Raw genomic sequence first — 13569 nt, 5'->3', positions numbered from 1 at the left:
TAAAATAATCGCAAATGTTTTAGGTGGAAAAGTACACATTTCCTGAATAAAAACCGATAGCTTATTCGGCCACACATTTTCAATAAAATAACAAATTTGTCCACACTCCGCAGATTTCTGAATCATGAATTCACTGGCAACTGAGCACAGTGAGGACCGCATCCAGCAACGTCACGAGTCATATGACCTATTTTTGCAGCTGTTTCAGTACCGCACTACATGGAGAGAGAGGGGGAGTGGGCAAACTCCACTGAACTAGTTTTAATGTATGGAATCACTTGGGAGTTTCTGGATTTTGAGTAAACCTCTCCTTTAAGAGATTGTCATAACCAGGCAGGCACAACAGCACTGCTCAGTGTTAATGAATGACTGATTTCTGTAATTATTAAGAACACTGACCTCAGTGTCATAAAGCAGTGATATCCATCATTTACATGTACATATTCCATGTACATCCTTTGATATAAAGCAAATAGCTGTCGTCGCATGCCCACATTGTCTCTAGTAGTTGATACACCAGCCCACACGGCTTTGACCCACCACCACCAGACAGACAGAGAACATTACTTACTGGCTACCTCCAGCGAGGCGTTATGGCTGACGGCCTGGCCCAGGTAGTTACGGGCCACACACACATAGCTTCCGTCGTCTGGCTTGCTGCGTCGGCCGTGGACGATGCGCAGGAAGAAGAGGGAGCCGCTGGGCAGCAGCATGCGGTGGGAACGGGAGTTGTCCCGGTCTGTTTCCACACGCTCCCCATCCTTGTACCACTCCACCGTAGGGGCAGGACGCCCCTCCGCCTTGCAGTTGAGGGTGGCCGGCTCCCCCTTGGAAACGATGAGGTCAGAGGGGTGCTCCACGATTCGGGGTGGGGAGTCATCCTGACGAAGACGAGATCCTGAGAAAAGAGATATGACATGAGATTTACATTGCATGTATGTTGAAGCCTTCTCTGGCCACAAGCACAACAATAATCAGTAGTTCATGTCATGTCCCAAACAACACTGTGTCATATGGATGCATTCCTCAGCCTTATCCACCCTGAGACTAATGCTGCATTCATAACCAAGTGGGAAGGTGGTAATTACCAGTTCTAAAGTTGTGAATACCAGTTGGATACATTCACGTGCTAATGGCCAACAAGCTGCGTCAACCATAAACTAAAAGTACAGCTATCATATGCTTGTAAACAAATTATAGTGTAAAAAAAACATATGAATAGATTGCTTTTTATAAATAATGTCTTGAAAATGCTGTTATCAAGGTAATTCCCTCAGCAGGTGACGTCTGAGGTCATCATGTGGGAGAAGTCTGAGATTTACCAGTCGTTCAGTGGGGGAAAAAAGTATTTAGTCAGCCACCAATTGTGCAAGTTCTCCCACTTAAAAAGATGAGAGAGGCCTGTAATTTTCATCATAGGTACACGTCAACTATGACAGACAAATTGAGAAAAAAAAATCCTGAAAATCACATTGTAGGATTTTTTATGAATTTATTTGCAAATTATGGTGGAAAATAAGTATTTGGTCAATAACAAAAGTTTCTCAATACTTTGTTATATACCCTTTGTTGGCAATGACACAGGTCAAACGTTTTCTGTAAGTCTTCACAAGGTTTTCACACACTGTTGCTGGTATTTTGGCCCATTCCTCCATGCAGATCTCCTCTAGAGCAGTGATGTTTTGGGGCTGTCGCTGGGCAACACAGACTTTCAACTCCCTCCAAAGATTTTCTATGGGGATGAGATCTGGAGACTGGCTAGGCCACTCCAGGACCTTGAAATGCTTCTTACGAAGCCACTCCTTCGTTGCCCGGGCGTTGTGTTTGGGATCATTGTCATGCTGAAAGACCCAGCCACGTTTCATCTTCAATGCCCTTGCTGATGGAAGGAGGTTTTCACTCAAAATCTCACGATACATGGCCCCATTCATTCTTTCCTTTACACGGATCAGTCGTCCTGGTCACTTTGCAGAAAAAACAGCCCCAAAGCATGATGTTTCCACGCCCATGCTTCACAGTACGTATGGTGTTCTTTGGATGCAACTCATCATTCTTTGTCCTCCAAACACGAGAAAGAGCGCTGAGTTGAGTTTTTACCAAAAAGTTATATTTTGGTTTCATCTGACCATATGACATTCTCCCAATCCTCTTCTGGATCATCCAAATGCACTCTAGCAAACTTCAGACGGGCCTGGACATGTACTGGCTTAAGCAGGGGGACACGTCTGGCACTGCAGGATTTGAGTCCCTGGCGGCGTAGTGTGTTACTGATGGTAGGCTTTGTTACTTTGGTCCCAGCTCTCTGCAGGGCATTCACTAGGTCCCCCCGTGTGGTTCTTGTGATCATTTTGACCCCACGGGGTGAGATCTTGCGTGGAGCCCCAGATCGAGGGAGATTATCAGTGGTCTTGTATGTCTTCCATTTCCTAATAATTGCTCCCACAGTTGATTTCTTCAAACCAAGCTGCTTACCTATTGCAGATTCAGTCTTCCCAGCCTGGTGCAGGTCTACAATTTTGTTTCTGTTGTCCTTTGACAGCTCTTTGGTCTTGGCCATAGTGGAGTTTGGAGTGTGACTGTTTGAGGTTGTGGACAGGTGTCTTTTATACTGATAACAAGTTCAAACAGGTGCCATTAATACAGGTAACGAGTGGAGGACAGAGGAGCCTCTTAAAGAAGAACTTACAGGTCTGTGAGAGCCAGAAATCTTGCTTGTTTGTAGGTGACCAAATACTTATTTTCCACCATCATTTGCAAATAAATTCATTAAAAATCCTACAATGTGATTTTCTGGATTTTTTTTCTCATTTTGTCTGTCATAGTTGACGTGTACCTATGATGAAAATTACAGGCCTCTCTCATCTTTTTAAGTGGGAGAACTTGCACAATTGGTGGCTGACTAAATACTTTTTTTCCCCACTGTACACTACACATACATACACATACATACTATACACATACTAGCTATACATATCTCAAAGGAAGCCACACTGAGCCACTAATGTTTACATCCAGCAGTACCTACATATCAGTCTCAGCAGTTGTTCACTTCAGCAGCAGCAGTAGGACTAAAGTAATTAGACACAGTGCGTTGCTGTGCCGGTGGTTGTACCAACTGTAATCCTGTCTGACATTCTAATTAACACACATTGTCATGGGGCAGACACAATGTTTCTCTATTGTTTAAGAGCGCAGAGCCCCAGGAGGCAATACACAGCAGTAAGCTGAGTTGACGAACAGAGGCCTTATTTTGGCATATCTTAGTAAACACGTCTTCCCTAAAACCTCCACTAGGAAAACAACAATTGGTTTATACAGTGGGGAAAAAAAGTATTTAGTCAGCCACCAATTGTGCAAGTTCTCCCACTTAAAAAGATGAGAGATGCCTGTAATTTTCATCATAGGTACACGTCAACTATGACAGACAAATTGAGGGAAAAAAATCCAGAAAATCACATTGTAGGATTTTTTATGAATTTATTTGCAAATTATGGTGGAAAATAAGTATTTGGTCACCTACAAACAAGCAAGATTTCTGGCTCTCACAGACCTGTAACAACTTCTTTAAGAGGCTCCTCTGTCCTCCACTCGTTACCTGTATTACTGGCACCTGTTTGAACTTGTTATCAGTATAAAAGACACCTGTCCACAACCTCAAACAGTCACACTCCAAACTCCACTATGGCCAAGACCAAAGAGCTGTCAAAGGACACCAGAAACAAAATTGTAGACCTGCACCAGGCTGGGAAGACTGAATCTGCAATAGGTAAGCAGCTTGGTTTGAAGAAATCAACTGTGGGAGCAATTATTAGGAAATGGAAGACATACAAGACCACTGATAATCTCCCTCGATCTGGGGCTCCATGCAAGATCTCACCCCGTGGGGTCAAAATGATCACAAGAACGGTGAGCAAAAATCCCAGAACCACACGGGGGACCTAGTGAATGACCTGCAGAGAGCTGGGACCAAAGTAACAAAGCCTACCATCAGTAACACACTACGCCGCCAGGGACTCAAATCCTGCAGTGCAAGACGTGTCCCCCTGCTTAAGCCAGTACATGTCCAGGCCCGTCTGAAGTGCATTTGGATGATCCAGAAGAGGATTGGGAGAATGTCATATGGTCAGATGAAACCAAAATATAACTTTTTGGTAAAAACTCAACTCGTCATGTTTGGAGGACAAAGAATGCTGAGTTGCATCCAAAGAACACCATACCTACTGTGAAGCATGGGGGTGGAAACATCATGCTTTGGGGCTGTTTTTTCTGCAAAGGGACCAGGACGACTGATCCGTGTAAAGGAAAGAATGAATGGGGCCATGTATCGTGAGATTTTGAGTGAAAACCTCCTTCCATCAGCAAGGGCATTGAAGATGAAACGTGGCTGGGTCTTTCAGCATGACAATGATCCCAAACACAACGCCCGGGCAACGAAGGAGTGGCTTCGTAAGAAGCATTTCAAGGTCCTGGAGTGGCCTAGCCAGTCTCCAGATCTCAACCCCATAGAAAATCTTTGGAGGGAGTTGAAAGTCCGTGTTGCCCAGCGACAGCCTCAAAACATCACCGCTCTAGAGGAGATCTGCATGGAGGAATGGGCCAAAATACCAGAAACAGTGTGTGAAAACCTTGTGAAGACTTACAGAAAACGTTTGACCTGTGTCATTGCCAACAAAGTGTATATAACAAAGTATTGAGAAACTTTTGTTATTGACCAAATACTTATTTTCCACCATCATATGCCAATAAATTCATTAAAAATCCTACAATGTGATTTTCTGGATAATTTTTTCTCATTTTGTCTGTCATAGTTGACGTGTACCTATGATGAAAATTACAGGCCTCTCTCATCTTTTTAAGTGGGAGAACTTGCACAATTGGTGGCTGACTAAATACTTTTTTTCCCCACTGTAGCTGTGAGAGTATGATATCAGAATGTTCTGTGCTATAATGTGATTATAAGATGGAAAAGCTAATGCTATTAATGCCATTTTCATTATGGACTATATTATATTTTCCCAGGCTTTTTCTCTCTGTCGATAAGGGTAGAGTACAGAGAGCGAGAGAGAGAGAGAGAGAGAGAGAGGGGGGTTTACTTTGAAACATTTTCAACCCCGCTGAAATAATGTAATCATATTGAACACAGCTAAAGCGATTCCGGGCGATTCTCTCTTGTGAAGCGTCGAGGCGGCCGGGTCTAGCTATTAATCAACCACTGTTTGTCAGAAGCCTGCATCAAAGTCTTTGATCCTGCTGTCGGCACAGTAACGCAGCGATGCTCTTTGGTCTGCGGACTGTAACAGAATATCTCTGGCTCTCTGAGAGAAGAAGAGAAAGCTGCTGGTCCAGTGTATGTTTCATTAAAGAAGGCTTTGAAGTGTTCCCATGTTCTGCCATGGGGTTCAACCCTCCATACACATTTTTTTATTTTCTTTATATATATCTATCAGGGGCTATTTATTTAAGGAATTACACATTAACATTCTGCTGGGTAAGTGGTGGAAAGCTGCAGAGGCTGGCAGATTGGGAGCTGGGCAGGCAGGCAGCGGGCAGCCGGACAGGCAGTGGGCAGAATGAAGGGGTGAAGCTCCGTTCTCTGCTCTTTCAAAAAATGTATTATGACAGTGGAGTGGGAGCATGGAATCTAGTCCACCAGGACCACAACACACACTCTCAGCCTGGATCCCTACTCTGAGTATCATCCATCACCACACACACAGTCACACACACACACACACCACTACAAACAATAACAATCACACAATCCTTCTATTTCTCCTCCTATTCTGCTTACCTGTCACTCATTCCACAGTGTACTGGCCTCCTGAGTCCCTCCCTCCTTCAGGGGACATGAGACAAATGCTCCTCGCTGAGCTCCATGTTCCTGCCTCCCTCCACCCCTCCGGCCTTCTATCCTTCTATCCTTCCATCCCTCCATCTCTCCAGATTTAACTCATTTGCTTCACTGTTACGACTGACGAAGGACATTTGCACAGGTTCTACTGTAGGTATGCTTACTATTTCACAGGATCCACCTTGGCATAAAAGGGTGCTGAACTAAATGTGTGTAGTGTGTGATTGTCTGTGCGGTTTGTATCTGTACTGTATTTGTGTGAAAACTGTGGAGGCCTATGTAATGGAAAAGGAATTTGAGAGGATAGACTAAAACCAGATGATCTGAGAGAGAGAGAGAGAGAGAGAGAGAGAGAGAGAGAGAGAGAGAGAGAGAGAGAGAGAGAGAGAGAGAGAGCGAGAGAGAGAGAGAGAAGGAGATTGGAGGGGAGGGGGGGAGGGGGAGGGGGGGGGGTAATACTGTCCAGTAACTGCAGCCATTTGTGGGTGGTATTTTACCTGTTTTACTGCCTGTTGGGAGCAGTAGGATGTGATTTGGCTGCTCTTTCATCTGGCTGAGAGCACAGTGGTTCAAACAGTGCTGACTTAAGGTGTCCGCATGCTTCCCATCCGAAACAGTTTGTGTAACAATTTGTTATACTGTATTATGAGAAATACTGCACCAAACCCCAAAATTGCGTGACTAAGATCTCCTCAGCAAGACCATCAATATTTCTTGAGTTATCTTAGATTAATTCAGACTATTTTGTATACTGGCTATGGCGTCTCAAGATGGACAAACAGTACTATTGTCGCTTTTTCAAGCAAGATATTTTAAGGGAGTATGCGAGGCACAGATGTTCACTTTGACTAGCCGAGTTCTGCTAGGAGCAAACCAAATCTAGTATGCAGATGCCTTTAAGTCGTCCGCATGCTTCCTATCTGAAAAACAGTTTGTGCATACAGTATATTACGACAACATTTAGTGACTTTTTTGTTCGTTTTGGTCATAGGCAAGGTTTTTCCGGCTGTTCATGCACACGTAATTTTTTCTTCAGGCAAGCCAAAGTTCGTAGTTGAATGGTCAACAGTAGGGATTCTTCAATGAAGTGTTTGTTGTCATTTAACGAGAGACGACTCATTTTCATGCAATTTTTTTCACTTGAGAAATACTGCACCACTCATCTTAGTTAGATGTAAACTAAGATCTCCTCAGCAAAAACAGTACTATTGCCACTTTTTTCTAGTTTCTCAAGCGAAAGTCTTTTAAGGCAGTATGCGAGGCACATACGTTCACTTCACCTAGCCGAGTTCTGCTCGGAGCAAACTGAACCTAGTATGCAGACGCCTTTACAGTGCCTGCAGTGGCCCTGACTGGGAGCTAATGGTTTATAAAGCTTTAATGGGGATAGGATGCTGTGGTGCAGATACAGAGTCCTAACTACAGAGACTGTGGGGAGAGGAGCAGTCACACTGCTTAAACCACACAACCAACAGTTCAGCCACATACATACCTACGTATTTACTACAAATAGTGATGATATACAACAGTGATGCTATGACTACAGTGCAGTATGTAATTCCACTGGCTCAACAGAATTCTAGACACAGTCCTCGCTGCAAGGGTGATGCTGGGAATTTCACTGAAAGAGGGCACACAGATCGATCAACTGCTACTTCCAGTCAGCCTCACCCTGAATCACACGCACACACATGGGTACACACACACACACGCACACAAACACACAGGACCATTGCACCCCACATCCCCCATTAGGTTATAGGTAGAGGGAAACAAGGGGCTGATCTATGGGAAGATCGATAACCTCTACACTCTCCATTTCATCAGTGGGGCCTTCGGGAAGTAAGAAGGGACAGATGGCCAAGTGGTACAGTACTCTTTCCTAGTGTTGCACAGTATACTGAAACTTTGGTACTTTTCCGATATTAGAACATGAAAAACGGTTTGGTACTAGAATTGTTGTTACTTTCGGTACTTGTGTCTCACGTCGTCTACTGTGTCTCACGTCGTCTACTGATTGAGAGAGGATCAAGTCTGTCTATCAGTGCAGCCAATGTCCCCGTATAGCGCCAGAGCACCCTGCCTGCTCCACTTATCAGTGCTAGCTCTAGCCTGACATGAGGAACCACTGAACTCACAGGGAGTCTGGGCTGCATCAACACTTATGCTGCACAGAAGTTAAAATACTTGAATAATGCAACACGGCATGTAGAAATGTTGAAGCTGTTAATTACTGGTCCCAAAACAATGTCCAGAACAGGCTAGAACACTACAATGCAAGAAGATACCGGTAGCTTCCAGCTTTGAAGGCTAACTTGCCTTGTTAGCTTACAGCTGAAGCCAATTCACTACCGTAGTACCTTGTTTGTGATTACATGCAAACCATAACACAAAATATTGCTGATTATAAATCTGATTGTCACCAAAGACTTGATTCATTCACTTCGTCTCCCCCGCCTTATGTCTCTCCCAGTCAAGATCATCTTTGATCAAGCCTCGAACTGACTTTGTGTGTGAATGACTTCATGGGTCTTAAAGAGACAGCGCACACTTTTATAAAAGAAGAGATTGCTTCTTCTATGCAAATGTTGCTGATCAGTACAATAAAATAAGTCGCACATGGAAGGTAAACAGATCGTTTTTCATCTGTAGCCTAATGAAATCAGCCAAAACAAGCTCAATAACTCAATGCATGCACACCCTACTACTGAATATGCATTCACCTGTATTGTGAAAAGACCTAGGCTACATCTTGATTTACCCAGTTTATCAAGAGATTTACCATTCAAATAAATTATTACCATTATGTTGTTATGTAGTTAGAATGGTAGAAAAGTCAAATTGATTGTATTATTGTATAATTGATTCATTAATGCATACATTAAACAATTTCCAATGTAATGATATTAAACCCAAAAGATCTGTCTGGATTAAGTGCCATTCTGTGATTTTGGCTAATACGCAATCTGTTTTTGCCATGGTATCGCTTTGGTATCAATTATCGTGATGGTATCGAGTATTGTGATACTAAACCTGGTATCGATAAGTCAAAATTCTGGTATCGTGACGACACTACTCTTTCCTTTCCCAGTAGGGATCATTACTCTGTCCCCTGGATAACATTCAAAACCTACCAGGACAGAGAACCTAGAAAGATTGTCTTGTCTTCCTGAGAACAATTATCTAATTGAGTCTTGCAATCCTGAAACAATGCACAACATAATTATGGGGTGTTTTCGAAGGCAGGAGAGAGGGCGCCGTCAAGCATTTCAAATGAATACGCACAAACACAAACACATCCACACACAAACAACTCCAAGGTGAAAAAGACAGCAAACCAACAACCTAGCCGCAGGGCAAAATCATACATATATTCATTTGAATTACAATTAACACGCCGTGCAGACATATTGAGAAGGATATAATAAATGGCGAGGAGAAAGGCAGCCATGCTCCCCAGTTGCCTGTTCTCTGCACGCTTGTTGTTTTGTTTGTTTTAATTGTGTTGGGTTTGTGCCTGAGGGTTGGAGAAGCTCTCTGAGCTGGCTGGTGTTACTGGGCTGGGGTATCGCCCTGCCACAGGTGGGCTTCAGGAAGACCAGACTTTATCTGCAAAGACCCAGCAGCAAGCCAGCACGCAATCAACAAGCACACACACACACACTCACCAAAGGTCATTTCTAACAGCTATGCCAGACATACACTTCCTTCTTATGTCTGTCAATCATCCCTGAGGCTGTTCTGCTGTAGTGATGGGAATCAGCTTTGGTGTGAAGGATGAGGGGAGGACGAGGGGAATACGAGGGAGGATGGGAGAAGAGAGTGAGGAGGGAGGATGGCGGAGGTGAATCTCCACTGTCTTTTCAGAACTGCCCTGGGTTCTCTTTCCAGGAACAGACACATAGAACACAGTAGATATAACCGAGCAGGAGACCATAGTATTGTATGCCCACTGACTGAGAAGAAGAACTGATATCCAGCACACCTTCTACCCAGGTACTGTATGTATGGATGAATAAATAAGTGGATGAATGAATGAATGAATGAATGAATGAATGAATGAATGAATGAATGAATTAATTAATTAATTAATTAATTATTGTCAAAACAGGCATCATCTTCTTCATTAAAACATCAAAAGGACCAGGCAGTGACTGTCTGAGCATATGTTGAATATTACATTGCTGCGATCAAGTGTGGTTTCATGATTCTGTTGGTGGTCCTGAATCAGTATGTCCTTTACGTTCCTGTGTCTCAGTTTACCAAACAGAGTGCGATGCCATGAGCGGGGTGATGCAAACACACCACTTAAAGAGATGAGATATCAACCGCAAATCAAAGCACTGCACTGGGGATTACACTGGCTGCCATCTCTCAATGTAAAGTAACTCCTCCACAGGTAGAAAACCACATTATTGCTCACACACACACACACAGGGAATGAACCGTGAAAACTGATCTGGCGATAAAGCCATTCCACTAGCAGCAGTGAGAAGAGGCATAGCGTTGGGTTACAGTTTCTGGTCCAGCTTCACACACACCAGGCCCTCTAAAAGCACTCCTTAAACAATGCACATAATTGTCTACTCGCTCGTTCCCCTAACCCAGGTACTTGAGTTGTGGTTGGTGACATTGACACGTGTGGAATGCTTTAGCCCCTATGTCACCCCCTGGTACCGGTGACGCCAGGTATGACATCACCCCATCACATGGAGTGTCCTGGCCAATCAGGATGGTGGGTAAAGTAAATCTGCGCCTGGGGTGACATGGGATTGATTGTCTATGAATGTGTCCGATGGGATGATACTGTGGTAAATGCAAGAGTAATATAATCTGTGCATACACCCTCTCATCCCTTTGGCCAAATGTCATGGACATGAATAGGAGGGAAATGTATTCTTTAAAACGGATTACAATGAACCTCAAGGGTCTTCTCACTATCTATCATAACAGCGGACATACACAAACACAACCAACATAGCACTCAGCACTCACATGCAACTTATATAGAAACGTACACTGAGTGTACAAAACATTAGGAACTGTCACGGTTCAGACAGACGACAAGAGGACCACAATTGCGTCACACCAGAAAGTTTATTAAAACTTAAGGGAAAAGGGAAGTAGGGAGTGAGTGAAGGCTCCAGGGGTTATCCCGTCCAATGTGCTGGGTCTGTGCCCCCCCAGTGGCAGCGATGCGTCCGATGACGCCGGTGGTTGGTGGTCCAGAAGTCCTGGGGGGAGGAAACACAGACACAACGAGGCGGATGAAACAAGGCAGAAGTACAGTTCAAGGGAAATCCAAATACGTTGTAGCAAGGCAGAAGGCTGGTCAGAGTTACCGGGTCGAAGAGTAGTCAGGAGTCGTAATGGCAGAGAGCAGGTCTGGTTTTCCTGGGGCAGAAGAGTATCCAAGAATCAGGCAGGTCCGGGGTCACAAAACAAGGGTGAGCCAGAAGCGCGAGCACACAGGTTCCGGGTGTGAGCTTTGCAGACGATCTGACAAAGGAGAGCTGAAAGACGGGACTTTAAATACTGGGAGAGGTTAGTGGGTAATGCAGCGCAGCTGGCAGAGTAATTAGAGCCGAGCAGAGCAGGAACAGGTGGAGCTCGTTAGGCTGAGTAGAGAGAGAGAGATGAGCAGAGTGGAAGATAGTGGAAACACATTAAGGTGGTAACCCGGTGGAGTGAGAGGGCTCATGACAGAACCCCCCCAAGGGGACGGCCCCAGAAGTCCCAAGAGCAACACCACGCCCGGGCGGGAGGAGGGAGCCGGAGGAGGGCTAGAACTCCTCCGAACGGTCCGAGCAACGCCTCATCCTCGGAGGAAGCCGGAGGGCCGTGGTCGGGAGATGGGACAGGTCCCGAGACAGGATCAGGCACAGGACAGGAAGCCGAGCGGGCAGGACGGTTAGGGATCCCTCTGGGACGGCCCCCTACGGATTGCAGGTTGATCAGGATGCCGTTGGTGGAAGGCGGTGATGAGAGTCCTATCCACAATCCGACTAGCTGGCACCCAGGTCCTTTCCTCAGGTCCATAGCCCTCCCAGTCAATGAGGTACTGGAGACCCCTACCCCTCCGTCTGGACCCGAAGCAGGCGGCGGACGGTGTAAACCAGACCACCATCGACGAGCCGTGGAGGAGGAGGACAAGGCGCAGCAGGGACCAGCGGACTCTCATGAATGGGCTTAATCTTAGACACATGGAAAGTGGGGTGCACCCTCATGGAATTAGGCAGTTGGAGCCGGACAGCAGTTGGGCTAATCACTCTTATGATAGGGAATGGGCCAATGAACCGAGGTGCCAACTCTCGCGACTCCACCCTGAGTGGCAGGTTCCTTGATGACAACCACACCCTTTGACCAACATGGTAGGTGGGAGCAGGGATTCTCCGACGGTTGGCCCCGGTAGTGTAGCTGGCAACGGATCTGAGAAGTGTGGCTCGGGCCTGTGACCAGGTGCGGCGACATCGACGGGCAAACGCAAGTGCAGATGGGCAAGTAACCTCCCCTTCCTGACTGGCAAATAGAGGAGGCTGGTATCCATAAACACATTGGAAAGGGGACATACCGATGGCAGAGCAGGTCAGAGAATTGTGTGCGTACTCCACCCATGTCAATTGCTGCGACCAGGAGTGGGGGGTTGCGTGAAGTCATGCATCGCAGTGCCTTCTCGAGCTCCTGATTTGCCCGCTCTGACTGCCCATTGGATTGGGGATGGAATCCGGAAGTCAGACTGACTGTGGCTCCCAGCAGGTGACAGAACTCCTTCCAAAAAGCGGAGGAGAATTGTGGACCACGGTCAGAAACTACATCCTTTGGCAGTCCGTGGATCCGGGAAGACGTGTTCCAGGACCACCTGGGCGGTCTCCTTGGCGGTTGGGAGCTTGGGGGAGGGGAATGAAGTGTGCCATCTTGCTGAATCGGTCAACTATGGTGAGAATGACGGTCTTGCCCCTTGAAGGGGGCAGCCCCGTGACAAAGTCAAGGGCGATGTGAGACCAGGGACGTCTGGGCACAGGCAGGGGCTGCAGCAATCCGGCTGGGGGCTGGCAGGACGACTTGTGTTGGTTGCAGATGGGGCAGGCTTGGACGAATTCCCGTACATCCTTTCTCAGAGCGGGCCACCAGAACCTCTGGGCGAGCAGGTTGTAAGTGCGGGTGGAGCCAGGGTGACAAGCTAGGCGGGAGTCATGTCCCCACTGAACGACCTGGGACCTTAGGTTTTCGGGGGACAAAAAGGCGGTCAGCTGGGCAAGTGCTGGGACCGGGCTGGTTACGGAGAGCTTCCAGCACCTGTTCCTCAACAGCCCAGGTCAGAGCTGCTACGATGCAGGGACTTGGCAGAATCGACACAGGATCCTTGGAGGGGTTGTCATCCTTCTGGAATTGACGGGAGAGGGCGTCTGGCTTGGTGTTGCGTGATCCAGGCCGGTATGACAGAGTGAAATTAAACCTGGTGAAGAACAGGGCCCAGCGGGACTGCCTGGAGTTCAACCGTTTGGCCGTGCGGATGTACTCCAAGTTCTTATGATCGGTCCAAACGAGAAATGGAATGGTGGACCCCTCCAGCCAGTGACGCCACTCCTCCAAGGCAAGCTTCACAGCCAGCAGCTCTCGGTTCCCTATGTCGTAATTGCACTCAGAGGGGGACAAAAAAAAAAGGCACAGGGATGGAGCTTCCTATCCTCCGCAGCCCACTGAGAAATCACAGCACC

At 46.4% G+C, this 13569-nt stretch overlaps 1 protein-coding gene across 2 annotated transcripts in view; it reads right to left on the bottom strand.

The window, feature by feature from the left end:
* The window catches only part of LOC121579894 (roundabout homolog 1-like), a 267144-nt gene that overhangs the window by 156043 nt on the left and 97532 nt on the right, over positions 1-13569 (bottom strand). For both annotated transcript variants that reach the window (XM_041894856.2, XM_045224365.1), the window contains one exon: positions 572-898. In XM_041894856.2, the coding sequence (XP_041750790.2) occupies positions 572-898 (327 nt within the window). The remainder of the gene's footprint in view (positions 1-571; positions 899-13569) is intronic.

The sequence above is a fragment of the Coregonus clupeaformis genome, chromosome 13, assembly GCF_020615455.1.
Source record: "Coregonus clupeaformis isolate EN_2021a chromosome 13, ASM2061545v1, whole genome shotgun sequence".
Lineage (NCBI taxonomy): Eukaryota > Metazoa > Chordata > Actinopteri > Salmoniformes > Salmonidae > Coregonus > Coregonus clupeaformis.
This window is presented reverse-complemented; position numbering and strand designations above follow the sequence as displayed.